The following is a 17,754-nucleotide window of genomic DNA, read 5'->3' as shown; positions in this document are numbered from 1 at the left end:
TTCCAAGCCTATACATTCCAATATGTGAAACTAGCCACAAAAATTTCTGGAGCTGAAATTCTCATTCCATTAGCTGGACCAATGAAAAGCTAGAGAACAGCCTTAAGGGTGTGTGTGTGTGTGTGTGTGTGTGTGTGTGTGTGTATATATATATATATATATATATGATCAGGAAGGTTTAATCTACACTACAATTTGACACTGTTTTAACTGCTATGGCTTAGTGCTGTGAAATTCTGGGATTCCATAAGATGGAGTCATGGCAGTTAAAGCAATGTCAGACTACATTACTTCTGAAGCACAGATTAGACTGAAGAAAGGGAGGCACCCTTCTTTGGAGCACCCTTGCAAAAATATTTTTCACCTTACTTCCATAACTTCTTAGTGAAACTCCCATGATCTCCTGCTGCCCTGTTAGGTGGCAAAAATGAGTAATCACCCTTCTTGAACTAGCAAACATCCATGCTTAATTGTTATAGTATTGTTACAGTAGCATATAATAGCCTCATATTTTTAACATTAATTTTTCTAGTTAACAATGATTTGTAGAAGTTATGCATTTGTTCAAAAGTTTAGACTGCAAGAGTGACCCTGCTCAGGTCTGAAATAATGCTTACACGCTTCTCCATAAAACATTCATCGTTTATGGAAAATGTTGAATATTGGGGGATTTTAGAAGAGTTATTTAAACTCTAGGCTATCTAAACATTCAGCAACAAACAGATGGAAAACTATGAGACATAAAATGTAACTAGACTCTCCTATGCTCCAGACGGAGTTTAAATATAAGTAAAAACATAAAACAGATGAACACTTTTTCAGCACTAAAAGTGTCTAATGGCAAAAGATGAATATTAGGCTGACTGAGTGAAATGACAAAGTAAGATAGATTCTAGACATACCAAAGTAAAGGAACAGAAAAAGAAATTGATACCAAATAATCTCTTAATGCTTAAACCCAGAATTTAGAAAGTTACTTCAAATAAGAATGACTGTTGTGGCATGTTAAAGCCAATGAGCACCATTACAAATGATGCTTTAGGTCCCATATACTACTGCTTGCTTAGAGATGGCTTACTTATAGTTAGATTCAGGATGTCATACTCATTCTTTGTAAAAGTACAGTTTCAGGTACATCTTAAGTTAAAAGAACTACACGCAAGTATAGGTTATACAAATTTATGGGTTTTCTATTACTTTATACCTTAAGAAGTTAGAAATTGAACTGATTATAGATGCAACTTTATAATGGGGATTTTTGACATTCAGAATAACCTTTTTCAAAAGGTTCTCATATTTATTTGTTGACAGGTTTACAGGATGGATAAGTATGATTTCTTTGAATATATTTATACTTAGTGTATACACTATTGAGCATTTAAAATTTATCTTTCTATGTTAAGACTGAACCGATTCCAATTGGTGAACTTAATATAAAGAAGCATATTGCTGAACACATAATGCTGCTTTTGTGTGTTAATGAAAAGAACATGAGGGAAATAAGACCTTTGAGTTAAGCATTATACATATGAAACAGTAGCTGACTATATTTATTACAGTGGCAAATTCTGAATATGTATGGCTATTAAGCAACATACTGACATTTACTTTCCATCGAATGGGGAAAGATTGTCATAAAATGGGAGTGCGTTTTTAAGTTTTCCAGAACTCTTCATAAGGCTAGTTATTAAGCAAGATGGAAGGGGATGGCCAAGCTGGAATAAGAAAGCCACAACATTTGAAGACTAAAACAGTTTTAAAATTGATTCGAGGCAGTTACATAGGCGGGTTACAGACCGCCTGTTTGGGGCGGCCTGCACCCACCCCTTTCCCCGCTGTATCGGGGCCTCAGCTGCCAGACCGGCAGCCTCCAAAGCCCAAATCCACCGTTTTGCAGGCCGCTTCCCCGCGGCCTGGAAAGGGGTGTCCTTGGGGCTTCAAGCCCCAAGGACACTCGGTGACGGCGGGGAGGGGAGAAAGGGGCCACTTGGCCCCTTTCTCCTCTGTGTCACTGGCGCAGCCATGTAAAGGCTGCGCCCAGTGACGCAAACCCCAGAAGGAGCTCCGTTTCAGAGCTCCTTCTTGCACCGCGGAAAGGGCACTCTAGGCTCCCTCGCGCGGCACAAAGATGTCATGTCTGCGCTGCCTCGTTTGGAGGCAGCACGGTCGTGACGTCGTAATGGCGGCGGCCGTGTGGAACAGCCGCCGCCATTTTGTACAGACTGGGTCCGTATTAGGGTTAGGGGCGTCAGGAAGTGACGCCTAGCACCATTACAATTGATGGTTTTGTCTAATAGTTTAAAATGTCAAAGGAGTTTTTTGAAAATAATATTATTTCATGGATTTGTAACAAGCACGAGTAAAACATAAAACAGATGAACACTTTTTAAGCACTAAAAGTGTCTAATGGCAAAAAGATGAATATTAAGCTCACTGAGTGAAATGGCAAAGTAAGATAGCTTCCAGACATACCAAAGTAAAGGAACAGAAAAAGAAATTGATATCAAATAAACTCTTAATGCTTAAACAATCAGGACCTGGACAGGGTGGGGACACCAATTTGGAATGGAAGACCCAGGTAGATGCACATCATAGAACATGAGATAGCCATAACTCTGTTTTTTTAAAAATAAGTTGGAGATTTCATCATTGAGTAGCTACTGGTTGGCAGTATTTAGAGTGCATCAACACTGCACAGTAAAAGTAATTTGATACTACTGTAACTGCCATGGCTCCATCCCAAGGAATCTGATCATTTATATTTTGGTGAGAGACCAAATTTTCTGCTAGAGGTTCTGTGCACTTCTCTGAATTACATTACTACAGCTCACCAGCAGAGATTTCAAATAAACTCCTTGCAAAACTATTAATTCCAGGATGTGGGATACAGCCGTGGCAGTTAAAGTGGGATCACACTACTATAACCATGTAGTGTAGATGCACTCTTGTATCTCAATTTACTAATCTAAGGGAATCATGAGCCTTTTTATGTATTTTATGTATGTACAGTGCTGTGTAAATCTACAGCAATATATAAATAAAGCATAATAATATAATAATAATCTGTCTTCCTGCTTCCTTTCAACCCTGAGCAATCAAACCTGTGGAAGTTCTTAATTACCAGGCAAGATATTAAACTGCAGCTTGAAGATGGTTTAAAATAAAGTACTGTATTTGCTTGTTCCAAAACTGCTAACCATACTTTTCCAATTCACCCAAAAGGCAAACTGGGGTAGATTCAAGACTTCTTATTTTAATTAGTATTTCCACAAAAGAAGGTATGAATAGGATGTATATATATAAAATTTATTCGGTCATTGACCAGCAAGGAATAGGATGTATGTACCTGTTGTGTACATCTCTGCTCACTTGTTTTTGTCAGGCAAAAGCTAATCTTTTTTTTTTAAGTACTGTATATGTGTGTGTTGTGTGAGTATTTCTGCAAGAATCTGAATACCATGTACTTTAACCGCTTTAATTTAAAAAAAAAATTTTTTTTTAACTCTTTTCTTACTGGAAAAGTTTCATGTACCCTCTCATTATTTTGTACACTTACTCTGCATACTTTATGGTTATATCTTCTTCAAAATGTGAAGATCAAAAGATCTACAGGGATGCCCCTGTTTATACGGGGATAATTTAATGTAATGCCAATTCTTGTCAAAACTCATAGTTGACATTTTTGCTGACAGACTGTTAAACCTTAGACTGTGGGATATGCTATTCCAAATACAAGAGTGTCACTGATCATGAAAGATCAGTATATTTGAACATTTCATGATCTCCTTTTAATGTTTTTCTTCACAGAGTCAAAAATAGTTGTTAAGCCATCTAAAAAAGGAACAGGTTTGGTCTCAAAAACAATAGACTGGTGATCTTCTGGAGTTATTTCACCTTTGCTGTTTTACACATGTGGTATAGAATACTTTATAGAAGGTGCTAGCTGTACAAATACAGGGAAACAATAAAAAATGTTTTCGTAAGCTGGTAGGAGCCAGATTCATAACCATCCGTCACTTGCTTGGGCAAGTAGCTGATAAACTTCGTAACAAACAGTGTGTCCCTGTATCTTGACTGGTGAAAATGAGATTCTTTCACTGATTGATGTGAGTGGAGAGGCTTGTAAAAATGCATTTCCAGCTGATTAGTTCAGAAGATGTCAATCTCACACAGTTTTATGACCTGCAGTCTACATTCCAGATGTACATTTGCTTTTTATAAAGTACAGTAACAAAGATGAATGACTAAATCTGAGCATTCCGCCTTGGCAATACGTATTTCCTGCACAACAACATAGGTGTGTAAAAGCAAAGAAGGCAACCTCTTCTCCATTGCCTCTTTCAAAGTACATCTTTTAACAGTTAGCATAGTAGATACTAGATACCAAATGTTGGTACTTTAGAATTTGGTACTTTAGAAACTTAAGAGCAAAGGTGTTTAAAAATAGAGAATTATACTTTTAGTAACAGACAAAGCAAATGAGAAGAACAGTTTTAAAAATAGACAATTATACTTCTAGTAACAGACAACACAAATGAGATGAATAGTTTGACTTTTATAAAACTAGGAGATATTTTGAATTCGGAAAGCATTACTTAAATTGCATTTAAGGCGTAGGTGATAATTACACCTGCATCATAGTATGTATGAATGATTGTGCATATAATGTAAAATTTTATGAATTTATTTATTTCTTTAAAAGATGCATTTATTTTCTTGGCAGAGGAAATGGATGTTGGCAGTGCTACTAAAAATGGTTCCAATGGAGTTCATGCATTTTTTTTCTTGAATGGGATTGTTTGCAGCTCTTAATGGTAAATGTGAGCAGAGCATCCAAGAGACACACATAAATAGAAATAGCCAAAATTTTGTTTGGTTAGAGCTGAACAGTGTAACTGTAGCATAGAGAAGGAATCAAACACTGGATGAATTGTCAGCCAAAGAATCTGCTCAACCCTTGTCTATCTGCTGGAGACACACTGTGGGATCGCAAGATAAAGGCATTATGGACATAAACCACCTGAGGGTTTAAAAAGATCCTGTGGTCTCCAACCGGAGCATGTTGCTATAAACCTTCACCCTGAAGATAAGGCAGAAAAGAGCACAATGGGTGCAGGGATCCCTCGGCCCTTTTGGGAACCAGACAGACTTCCAACAGAAGAATTAGCAAACTGCAAGTGGCTATAAACAGACAATTTTTGTGTGGTGTGCATATCTGCAACCTATTTTATGTTAAATTTCCAGGACTCAAGGCTTCTGAAAAAAGCAAATCATTCTATTTTGCCAGGAAAGGGGTAGATGGGAAGTCTGAAAGGTGTTGAGCTCTGGGGAATTATGGTGTTCAAAAACACCCTTGCGTGCATGAAGTTTGGAGCCATACTTTGACCATCCCCACCTTAAGGAAATCCCTAGTATTCATAGATGGCTATCCTCCACCCCTGAAGTTTCCCAGTGCCCCAAATGCTGAACAGTTACTGAAGTGCAAAATGAACAAAAGCAGTGATAAATCTGCAATACACTAGATTGCTAAAGGACAATACAGAAGTGGACTCAAAGGGTGAGAGAATGGACAACAGTATTCGTGACAGTGTAAAACTGTGGCACAACCAGGGAACAGTTTTTGTTCCCCACCTAGACGAGGTCAGATTTGGAAGTGCAACCCCACTTCCTTGCCAAGCCAAAGATTTCCCCAACACCACACAACCCATACTGTGTGATCAAGAAATGGGGGAGAAATCCACCTTCCTTAGTTCTGTGCCTGCATGGGGGCACAAACTGAGGGCTTCAAGATAAGCTGAGAACTGTCCATGTCAGACTGTTTATATTACAGGTTCATGTGACATTTTTAAAATGTATCTCTTGACAGATATAACAAATACCTTTCGGAAATTGTATCTGCACTAGATTGGAAAGATGGAGAATGGAGTGCTGAATAGCCATACACACACACAAAGTGACAATTTGCAAATGCTTAATTAGTCTGCTTTTTAATACTTTGATGGGGATAGTTAATGTGGATTATATACTGTATTTTAATTGTGGTAGCAAATTTTGTTCACTGCTTAGAAATTTTAATAATGAACATTGGTATATAAATATTTTTTAAAAATAATTAATTATATTTCAAACATGTGTAAGAACTACTTGGTTTTCAGCATTCCAGGAAAGATATAGAGGAATACGTCTTTCAAATCAACATGCACCCTATGGTTTTTCCATTAATTTTTATTGAATGCACTTACCATTATAATTAGTGTCCCAAATGACTCTTTAAAAATGGGAGATGAAAAGTAATTTGCTCTTAGTTTAAGGAGCTAGTGAAAAGAAAATGGAAGAAAACAAATAGGTGTGGGTTGTTCTTGCACACATATACTCCTGGGATTTCAGCCCTGGTATAAAATCTCTTAAGAGCAAACTAATTAAATGGCCTTTTAAATTAGTGATGGCTCAAAACTCTAAAAACAGTGAGGTTATTGTAACCCTGATGTGGTAAATAAAACTTTACTCAAAATATTTGTTATGTAGACAAAATAGACACTACAACTGGGGAAACTGGCCAAGGGTCAAAGTTACAGCAGACAATAGGCTGTTGTACTTTCTTCCTCCCATTTGCTTTAAAATTGTTCCTAAACTGTTCTTCGTTTGGTTGTTGTTTCAAGAAACATTGATTTAATTGTGTTTTAATGGTATGGCATTACATTTTTAGCTCTATTTGTTCTTCCACTAACAGAAAGGAAGTTAAAAACACCTATTTGATCCGCCTTCCTTATTTTTATTTTTATTTTTGTTCTTTTTAAAACTTTTAAATATGATTTCACTAACTTGGGTCCTTAGATCTTAAGATGATAAGGCAGCCCTGGCTACTTTAATTCCTGGGGGGTGGGATCCTTTATTGCTCTTTCTGTGGAAGTTTGGAAGTCTGAGGAAGTAAGTCTCTGTTCAGAATCCTGTGGCATTCAGTTACTATGAAGAAGTGAAAAGTGAGAAAGAAAAGGTGAGATCTGCACTAGTCTTCCAAGTCTACTAAATAGGTAGACACAAACATGTGAAAAGCACAGGACCTACACGTGCAATAAGATTGTGTCTTAGAGATGTCAAGTCAATTCCACATGTTGTTTTCTTTGTCCAGTGTATTGGGAAAGAAACTGCTTTTAATTACAATTTAGGTGATACTAAATGGGAAAATATGAAACAAAAAGAAAAAAAAGATAATTAGAGTGAAGTGATAGAAAAGAATGGAGAAGAATGAGGATGGGGCTTGAAGGTATAACATAGATAAGGTTTAGGGCTTTGGAAAGGCAGTTAATTTCATTGAATATTCCTTTCACCTCCTTACAGCTGGTCTGAGAACTCTAGTGTGAAATATTAATCACAGTAATGTGCAAATCACATTACTGAATGAAAATGACTTGTTCAAAAGTGGTTTCAGTATATTATTTATTATATGATTAAATAGATACTCTCTCACAAATAAATTTGAGTGTGTAATGTCCTTTCATAGATCATGGTCTGATGCTGGATTTCTGCTTGCAGAAGACTCGAATCTGCTGCAGTTGGGAGGCAGCTGAACTTCCTTGCTCCCTTATGCAGGCTCCCTTCCTTGGTGCTTACCAAAAACCTGCTCTAGAGGCCTCAGAATCTACCTAGACCCAATTTTAAGGATGCTGCAAAAACTACAGAGCACAGAGGCATGGAAGGAAATTCCCTGGTGCTGCCTTGTCAACACAACATTCAGTTCAGGCCATGTGATATAATTTGGAGAGAGGAAACTCTCAGAAACAATAAGATAAATATGTAACTCCTTTATCCATATTGATTACATATGAAATCTTAAATGTAGGACTGACAGACATTTCTTTTGGGGTGGGATGCAAATGGGAAAGAAGGAATCAATATTGAATAGATAAGTAAATTTCTATCTTAGAAAACATTATGTAGACTTCTTTCTACATCAAATAGCCAGAAAACTACCAGGTATCCTTTCTAAGTAAGAATTATTACTTACCAGCTCATGCATTTGAGAACTGATGGCTTTTGAATCACATCATGTTTGAATATGCTATATTCATATATGCACTATATGTGCAGTGAGCACACAATGGCTGGGATCCTGATAACTTTGCCATGCTGGCAGAGATGAAAGTGACTATTTGGGAAGGGAGTAGCAATTGCAAGAAGGAAAGAGCACCAGTTGTGACAGAAGGATAAGGCTACCAGGTTCAGGCCTGCTGTTTCCTAATGCTTGGCTTTGTGAATAGTGGAGGAGTGTCCATAGAGTGAAGGTAGTATGGAAGCATGTGGCTTCTTCAATTACCAGTCTCGTGGCCACACACACAGAAGCTCCCTGGAAACCCACCCACCCAAAAAAAGGCCAGTGAATTTGCAATTTGTATTGTGCATTTCTTGATATGGTCAGCTGACTAATCAATAAACTTGGACCCACATCCTCATGCCCCCACCACTGCTACCTCTGTGTGTGAGTGCTTAGAAAGTCAAACTGCATATGTAATGGACCACTGTAGGGTTCCAACCAGCCTGTTTATATCAATTAGCATTCATCATTACTTGATCTGCATTAAGATACAGTTTGCTGAATGGAGATTGTTTTCCCAGATACAGTATTTATTTTCCTGGGGGAAAGTGGGTGCCATTACCTATGCCTGTAGCAACATAGCCTTCTTCTAAAGAAAAAAGAATCCATCTCCATAAATGTTCTTAAATATTTAAACCTTTCTTGCGGTTGAAATGCTTTGAATAGTCTTGAAGAGGCAGCCAAGCTGGAGTTACCTAGTTCTCTTTACTAGAAAACTAAATAACCTCACATAAAAGCTACTTTAAACCTCCCTTGAAAATTATTTAATATTTATAAATCAACCATATGTGTTCTAGTTATATCTGGGCTGGCACTGAAATGAAATTTTGCAGCAGTTGGAAATCTGGTACATTTTGAACATGTCAATTTGCAGCAGCACTCACATCAATTCACAAAATTTGTGGGCACTTCGTTAGTGTGTCAGCATCTGAAATAAATCTCACATTCATTGTGATTTTTGGAACTTCATTCTATAGAATGAAAGTTCAATAGAATGAAGGCTAGATTATGCCTACAAAATGCATGCTTTTTGGTAAAATGTGAATTTCAAGCGCTGCTGATTGTATTTCAGCAATCAGGGGGATTCTTTTGTCTTCATCTGTGCTCTTATTTATTACACTTGAAGTTCTTTTACATAATTGAATTGTATAACGCTGAAGGAAAAATACCAATCAATACCAACCAACATGGCCTAGAGCAGTACTAAGTTATATATGTGAATGGCAGAAAGCCACATTGTTATTCTTGTTGGTTTTGGTTTATTTTTTATTAACTTTTAAAACAAAAAATCCCATGCAAACCAGAAAACATATTTAAAAACATAGCCTTACGCTAATCTACAAATCTAACCCTGAACTAAACTAAATCAACCCCTAACCCCCAACATATTCCCACATGTAAATCTAAAGCAGTTAACACAGCAGAGAATGACCACTAACCCAATTAACACATGTAATACAGACTACAATTGACTTCCCACTTCCCAAATCTAACAAATTTATATATTCTCTATAATACTAACTTATTTTTATTTTACCTCTGACCCAAAAGAAAAAAGTTGCTTCAAGTCTCCAATCTGACAATAGTCTTTCCTTCTTTCTTCTTCAGATAAAACAGGAATCATCTCCATTCTTTTAAGAAATTATCAAATGATTTTTCTTTAATCAACATCTCCAATTTGTCCAGCTCAACCAGCTCAAAAACTTTAACAGTCCAATCTTCTTTAGTGGGAAGATAGCCAGTTTTCCAGTTTTGAGCATCTAGCTGCTATAATCATGCATCACTTTATAATTTATATCTTTAAATTTCTCCGTTGATATGCCCTACAGAAATAGCTCTAGTGAACTCAATTCTACATTTAAATACATTTTTAATAAACTTTTGTATTTCCCTCCAATAACTTTTCATTTTATCACAGAACCACTATATGTGGTAAAATATACCTTTACATGAACCACATTTCCAACATTTATTATTAAAACCTTTATACATCTTTGCCAGTCTTTGTCATTTTTCTTGTTGTTTAAAAGATTCGTAATCTATTGTTCCACTTCAGTATACAAGCATTCAACACATCTTACATCAAACATTTAAACAAAAAAAAGTTTACTACAGTAATATTATTATTAAAAACAGTACACCTAAATTGTACTGGGAAAGACTACATTACTCTTAATAATAAGTATTCTGTACTGACTAGAAAATGTATCTAGTATTCTTTATAGCTAGAATAACTTGTGGCAGCATGTTGAGACATTTTTTAAATTCTGAAAAGTATGAAAAACTTTAGAGTGAGAATTTTATCTGAGTAGTGATAATCTGTTATATTTAGCACTGACATATATTGGGGGAAGGGCTATATTTCAGTGATAGTACCCAGGCTTTGAATGCAGAAATTCCTGGGCTCAGTCAGTCTCCAGAATCTCTAAGAAGGTAGAATCTCTTGTCTGACACTCTAGAGAGCCATTGCCATTCCATGTAGACAACATGTGTTCCTAAATTTTGAAACTGCTATTTCATGTAGATTTTAGGTTGGACTTAGTTTTCCAGTTGGACCCTACTGAAATTCCTTTTCCTTCACCAACAGTTGTCCCTCATTATGTACAAAGGACTGTGTCTTTTCTATAACACTGATTTGATCTTCGAAAAAAAAGTAATATTCTTCAACTCAAAATCATTGTTTTTTGTTATTGACCCGCTGAGTATTGTGAAATAATTCTTAAAGTACTGTCCTTCTGGACCCTTCTACAGATAACAAAAAATGTGGGACCTCTAGTCCCATTGTTTTTTGTGGGCATGCAACATGCGTAGAGTCACATGCACATGCATCCATTAAAAACAACGGGTGTCCACAGAAGCTCACTGTACTGGAATTCACATGGAATTATTTGAAGTTATCATTTTGCTTCCAATTTATATTAGTGTGTGCTAATTATATTAGTGTAGTTGTTTCCAAATCTAAATTAGCATGGTATTCTCTACCTGAGCCCTCTGTATACTGCTGCTTTCCTTCAGGCATTGTTTCTTTTCAGACAGTCTTGTTTTTTTGGCTTGTCTCTATCCAGGTCTCTGTTACTTGGCTTTAAAAAAACCTCTAAATTCTTACCTTCATAGTACCATATAGTGAAATATAGAGAGCAAAAAGCTGACTCATTCAGATATTGATTTATAGGTTATATTCTTCATCTTTCTTCTTTGGTGCATTGCAGAGCAACATATATACTGTTTCCAAATGGTTCCCATCCACAACTGCTCAGACCCTGTTTGGCTTGAACATAGTGTTGCCACTATATATGCATACAACGTTCATAGCATCTACCTTTAAAAGAGAAATGGTACAATAATATGCAGTGGATAGGGCAGCACGTGCTAGATGCTTAATATGCCCATAAGTCTCCCACTAAATCAGGAATCAAATGTTTCTGTTGAGAAAATCACAGCTACCGTTGATATCATTGTAGCATTCCTGTTGACATAGAATCATAGAGTTGGAAGAGACCACAAGGGCCATCCAGTCCAACCCTCTGCCATGCAGGAACTCTCAATCAAAGCATCCCCGACAGATGGCCATCCAGCCTCTGCTTGAACACCTCCAAGGAGGGAGATTCCACTACACTCCGAGGGAATTTGTTCCACTGTCGAACAGCCCTTACTGTCAGGAAGTTCTTCCTAATGTTGAGGTGGAATCTCTTAACATCATTGCAGCATATCTCTGTAGGAAATCTTATTTCTAGTATTGTGAGACAGACTCAAGTGAGGTTGGACACATGCCTCTCCTGTGCTGAACATTACTGGTTTCCATAATTTCCCCCAAAATACATACAACTACTTGTGCAAAAAGTGCTTGTTTCTAGTAACATGCTTAAAATAACAGCCTCCTATGGCTTTAAACCAACGTTTCAGTACTGTATTTCCACAGATAGTCACTTCATCCACATAATGATTTATTTCAAGGATGCTGGGAATACTTGACTTAGCTACCATATATACTTGTCAATAAGTCGAAAAATTTATGACAAAAAAGTAACCCCATAATCCAGGGTCAATTTATGGACAGTAATACTGCTCAGGAAGAAGTGCCACCCAACACCCCATTCCCCTTACCTCAGCAGCTGCTGCTCAGCCAAGAACAGTTTGTGAGTGTCCCTCTTTCCCAGGGAGCAAGGGAAACAGCCAGTTGGTTTGCAAGGCATGCATGTGTGTGTGGATGTGTGTCCCTCCTTCCCAGGAAACAGAGAAAGAGCTGGCTGATTTGCAATGAGAAAGTGCATGGCGGGGGGGGGGGGGCTTTGTCATTTACATCCTTTCTTACATATCACTAAATTACACCCTCGACCTATCCACAGGTCATATCAAAATCCAACATTTTGCCCCCAAAACCTGCCCTCAACATATATATGAGGTTGACTTGTGCACAAGTATATATGGTATACCTGGGGAAAAAATTGTTTACTTTCTTCTCATCCATGAAGTGTGATAAATGGCCCTAAGGACCAAGGGTGTCTAACATTAGACCCCTTAAAGTCATCCACTCGCACAGTTGGATCTTGGTTTGTGCAGCAATATATCAGTGGGGGACAGAATGAGAGAATAGCTACTATTTGCAGTAGGTGCTTTCTCTATGGAAAATGAAATAAACACATGCAGGTGATGAAAAGACCTCATAAATCATTAATATCTGAGACAGTCTAGTACTGGGATAAGCTATACCAGTGATTCCCAAACTCTGGTCCTTCTGGTGTTTTGGACTTCAGCTCCCAGAAGCCTCGGCCATGTTGGCCATCTGAGATTCTGGGAGCCAAAGTGCAAAACAACTGAAATGCCAGTGTTTGGAGATCACTTATCTATATGCTGGTTACTGTTCAGCAGCAGTGATATATGAATTAGGGCTGCTTGTCTCTATTCCAGGTGTGTTCTCATTCTGCAGTTGTTTATGCAGGAAACATTCAGCCTCTCAAATGATTTCAGCCATATGAGGGGTTGACTGGAGCCACATCTTCTGTCCATTCCAGAAGATCTAAATCAAATGAGGAGTCTACTTGTGTAGAGCACATTTCCTCGGTATAGACCTTATAACACATGGGTGGCGATGGGGCCAGGCCAACAGTCATTCATGGCTGGAACCAGAAGATGCAGACTCTGTCTCTCCTGGTGCAAGTAGTCATAACTGAGTGTCCCATAATGTCTGACAGTTGCTAAAAGTGAGGATTGGATGTCCCTTTTCAATTTTGCTATTGCTCTGTGAATTGTTTCTTCCCCATTTTCTACTGCAGACAGGGAGAATTTCATAATCAGTCCTAGTCAATCCATTCCCTTTCAGTTTTCAGTCCCAGACTCGTAAATGTAACTGAAAAAAGAGTATTGCTTTTGATGGTTGATATGTACACTTGGAAAATAAACTAGTTTTCAGGCCTTCTCTTACGTGTTACACAATGGGAATATTTTGAAATTATATATTAGAATGAATATGATTTTGTGTACACATTAGTTTTTTGTGTTTGCCCCACTCTGTGTTTACTTTGTTTAGCAATTAAAACATTTATTTGAAATTTTAAAATTAAATTATGGAATTTTAATTTGCAACTGGGATCTAATTCCACATCGCTATCAAACTATTGCAGAGGGCCTGAAGTAAACTTCTTTAACAAGTTTTAAATTCTGATTTTAAATTATTACTTGCACTGTAAAAATTGCTGACTGTGACAATCGTCCTTATTTACTCACTAAGAGCAAAAGAATAGGAAGAAGTATTGCTCCTTTTCGTTTGGCTTTTTTTTTGCCTGTAGATGGATTAATTGACTGCATGGATCCTGACTGCTGTTTGCAGAGTTCCTGTCAAACCCAACCCTACTGTCGTGGATTGCCTGACCCACAAGATATCATTAGCCAAAGCCAGCAATCACCATCTCAGCAAGCTGCTAAATCTTTTTATGATCGAATCAGTTTTCTTATAGGACCGGACAGCACCCATGTCATTCCTGGGGAAAGCCCCTTCAATAAAAGGTGACTGCATCATTACTGTATGAAATATAAAGTAATACATAAAAAGTCTTATTATCATTCCTACTTCTAGATTCTGTTTTCAGAATCATTGGGAAATAGCAACATTTGAGACTTGGTCTAATTTAATTATTATGTGTCTCTTCTCTACAAAATTTCAGACAGTGGTGTTGCTTTACTGGCTTTTACATTGTATGATGTCTAGATACTAACAGGGCATTCTGTTAAGGATTATATAAATCTTCATTGACCCAGCTGATTTGGGTTAGCACAGTTGGAAGTGTATCAAAGTGATGAAAATGCCTCAGAAGGGAAGGCAGTGATGTACTTCTGAAGCTCAGCTCAGTAAATAATATAAATTATGAATTAATGTAATAGAACTGTTAACTGCATGACAGTATGATTGCATAAGCTGTTTGCCTGGTACTTTGTAGAGCAGTTATATACCTGGAAATAAGCTAGTAACTGAAAGCAGGTGTCCTGTTCCTTACTGAGTGAAAGTAGATGATTTACGCTGGATCTCCTGTGTCTGCAGTAATTTGGCTGCATTAATGTAGTTGGGCACAGCAGTTGATTAAAAGTTGTTGCACAAATGTTCCTTATTACTCCTTTAAATTCTGTATTTTGCAGCCCCTGCAGGTTTATAGATTGCCTAAAAATTAATTGGCAAAATACTTTCCTTTAGGGAAGTGCAAAAGATAGAAGATTTAAATGAAGAGCCTTGAGTTTATAATTTTAAAACATCATTGCTAATTTATTAATTTTGAACACTGATCTAAAATGCTTTGGTTGCAATTCAGAAAGCTTCTTTATGTGCAATCAAGATTTTCCATGGTTGTGGATACTATCCATGCAACATCCTCTCCTCATAAACTGCTTTCAAAATTGATGGGATTTAAAATGATTCGTACTGCAGCATAGTGCTGCTGTTTGGAAAATAGAATAAAAATTTTGCTGCATATTGGAGATGCTCCTTACATTTCCCAAAACTTGGTCAATGACATAGAAGTAATTCTCTTTATCCTAGTGAAGCTTACCACCAGTGATTGTGGTTGTGGTTGCAGACCTAGCAAATAAAATATAATAATTGAGAGCTGTAGGGCACTAATGAAGGCAAAAGCCTCACTGAAATCATTGAGACTTCTGAATAAATAGATGTTATGTTGTACTGAAAATAGCCAGAAAAAAATTGCAACTATTGCTTATGGGCAAACCTGGAATTGCCACTGAGTGTACATTCAGCAAAAAACCATGCTGCTGTATTTGTATGAAACACTATTCATTTTGGCCACATTCAGACTTTGCATAATTACATGTACACTTTAAAACTAGCCAGTGTACATGATTTGGTACTATGGTGTGCATTCTAATCAAATGTTCTAATATTGTATCTTTATCTGCAGTCTTGCATCTGTCATAAGGGGCCAGGTATTAACAGCAGACGGAACACCATTAATTGGAGTTAATGTTTCCTTCTTACACTATCCAGACTATGGGTACACGATCACTCGTCAAGATGGAATGTAAGTTCACTGCCATGCAGTCGGAGATTGTAGTATGGAAAATATTAATTGTAAGAAGGAGAACAAAAGTTGTTTGGTGAAGTACTAATATTTATAGGGAGAGAAAATGTTGATCTCCACCACTTTAGACTGTAATGCTAAATATATGGCAGATTTTGAAAGCATATTATGTTATATCAGGAAATGTGCTTGTATAAAGAAAAATGCACATATCTTTAGGCACTGTGGTTAAGTAGAATTTAACCAAATTATGGGTATACAGGCAAGAAGGGATTAAATATAAAATGTTTCTGTTTATGGACAGAATGTAAATGTAATATGTCTTACTTGATAACCATTTGATTTAATTAGGTTTGACTTGGTGGCAAACGGTGGTGCATCTTTAACTCTGGTGTTTGAACGATCACCATTCCTCACTCAGTACCACACGGTCTGGATTCCATGGAATGTCTTTTATGTTATGGACACTCTAGTCATGAAGAAGGAGGAGAATGACATACCTAGTTGTGATCTGAGTGGATTTGTGAGACCAAATCCTGTCATTGTATCATCACCTTTATCTACCTTGTTCAGGATTTCTCCTGAGGACAGTCCTATTATTCCTGAAACACAGGTACAATTCCATCACTTTCAAAATAATTGTTTTACAGGGAAAGAAACTCAATTTGTTGTAGTAGATCTTCTTGTAAGCAAATTTATTCCTAATGATTGTCCTTAAAAGTGCTTTGTATTTTTAGTTGCCAGTGCCAGTAAGGATAATTATGGTTTAACAAAAAGGACACTGAATACTCACAAGGACAATATCCCCAAACTTTAGACACATTGTTAGATAGGGATGACTTCTTCACAGAGTATCTCTCAAATTATACCTCTTTAATTTATATTTCTGCAATTATCTGGAACAGTGGAATTGGGAGGTGTGTTACAAATTGGTAAACTGCTGGTGTGTCTAGATCAGTCACCTCTTGTGAAACATTTGAGGGGAAAAGCTATGTATCAGTCTGAGGAAGCTAAATGAAGAGTAGCATTGGATTAAAGGGCACAGAAACCTTAAATCGGATCACATTTAAGGGCTGTGCATTTGTTTGCTGGTATGTTGCTTTAAAACCTCTCAACATACACTTTTTTCTAAGCAGTGAACAAGTACTGTGAAATTTATCAAATTAATTACCAGTATCAACATTTAAAATAATAAAATAACGAAGTCACATACTAGACTGGAAAGGCTATCTCAGATTAGAGGCAGAGAGGTCCTCACTCCTCACCTTTCCAAAATCTATATGGCTGAGGTCCAGGCTATTTGGCAGAGAGTATCTCCCTATATGAGCCAACCTGGGCTCTGAGACCCTCAGGAGAGGCCCTTTTCTCTGTCCCACGCCCATCATAAGCACTGTTGATGGGGACACGAGAAAGGGCTTTCTCGGTGGCTGTCCCTAGACTTTGGAGAACCCCCTTCCCAGGGAGGCCAGAATGGCCCCCTTCGTCTTGTCCTTCCACCAACAGGCTAAGACCTTCCTGTTCAGACAGACATTTAAAACAAAGTTTTTAAAGAATGGGCTTAGGTGTTGTACTGTTTTAAAGCATTTCGTCTTTTTAACTGTATTTTATTCATTTAACAAGCAATCTATTTTAATAATGCAATAATTTAATTCTATTTTAATGTATAACTTTTTTACATTTTAATTGTAGTGTCCTCTTAATATTGTGAGCTGCTGTGGGTACCAGTTCTGGAGAAAGAGTGGGATACACATAAATATTATTACAATAATAATAACAACAGCAATACTAGAGTGGGAGAGAGATGGAAATCCTCCCAGCCTTGACTACACCTCAATATTAGGGAACATTTAGACTGTGTGGAAAATTTCCAGTGGTCCAGAGGGCACGCTTACCTAGTGCTCTGAGGACCTTCCCCATTACCTTTTTTTTTTTCAAAATTATAAAACTCCTTTGTAGTTTCTGTGGGGCTTGGGAGCAGGAGTAGAACACAGCTTCCAATCTGTTTAAGCCCCAGGAGCCCTTTTCAACTTTGAACTGACTGGAAGTTACACACACACCCATGCTGCTTAACCATGCTCACAATGGGAAAGGTTTTTTTTTTCATAAACCCAAGATCAAAAGGAAAACATTATATGTATC

The 17,754-nt window shown here is 37.3% G+C and overlaps 1 protein-coding gene across 3 annotated transcripts in view; it reads left to right on the top strand.

Moving 5' to 3' along the window:
- The window catches only part of TENM3 (teneurin transmembrane protein 3), a 1,412,274-nt gene that overhangs the window by 1,322,798 nt on the left and 71,722 nt on the right, over positions 1 to 17,754 (top strand). For all 3 annotated transcript variants that reach the window (XM_042468494.1, XM_042468495.1, XM_042468496.1), the window contains 3 exons: positions 13,879 to 14,095; positions 15,496 to 15,615; positions 15,967 to 16,228. In XM_042468494.1, the coding sequence (XP_042324428.1) occupies positions 13,879 to 14,095; positions 15,496 to 15,615; positions 15,967 to 16,228 (599 nt within the window). The remainder of the gene's footprint in view (positions 1 to 13,878; positions 14,096 to 15,495; positions 15,616 to 15,966; positions 16,229 to 17,754) is intronic.

The sequence above is a fragment of the Sceloporus undulatus genome, chromosome 5 (genome assembly GCF_019175285.1).
Source record: "Sceloporus undulatus isolate JIND9_A2432 ecotype Alabama chromosome 5, SceUnd_v1.1, whole genome shotgun sequence".
Classification (NCBI taxonomy): domain Eukaryota; kingdom Metazoa; phylum Chordata; class Lepidosauria; order Squamata; family Phrynosomatidae; genus Sceloporus; species Sceloporus undulatus.
This window is presented reverse-complemented; position numbering and strand designations above follow the sequence as displayed.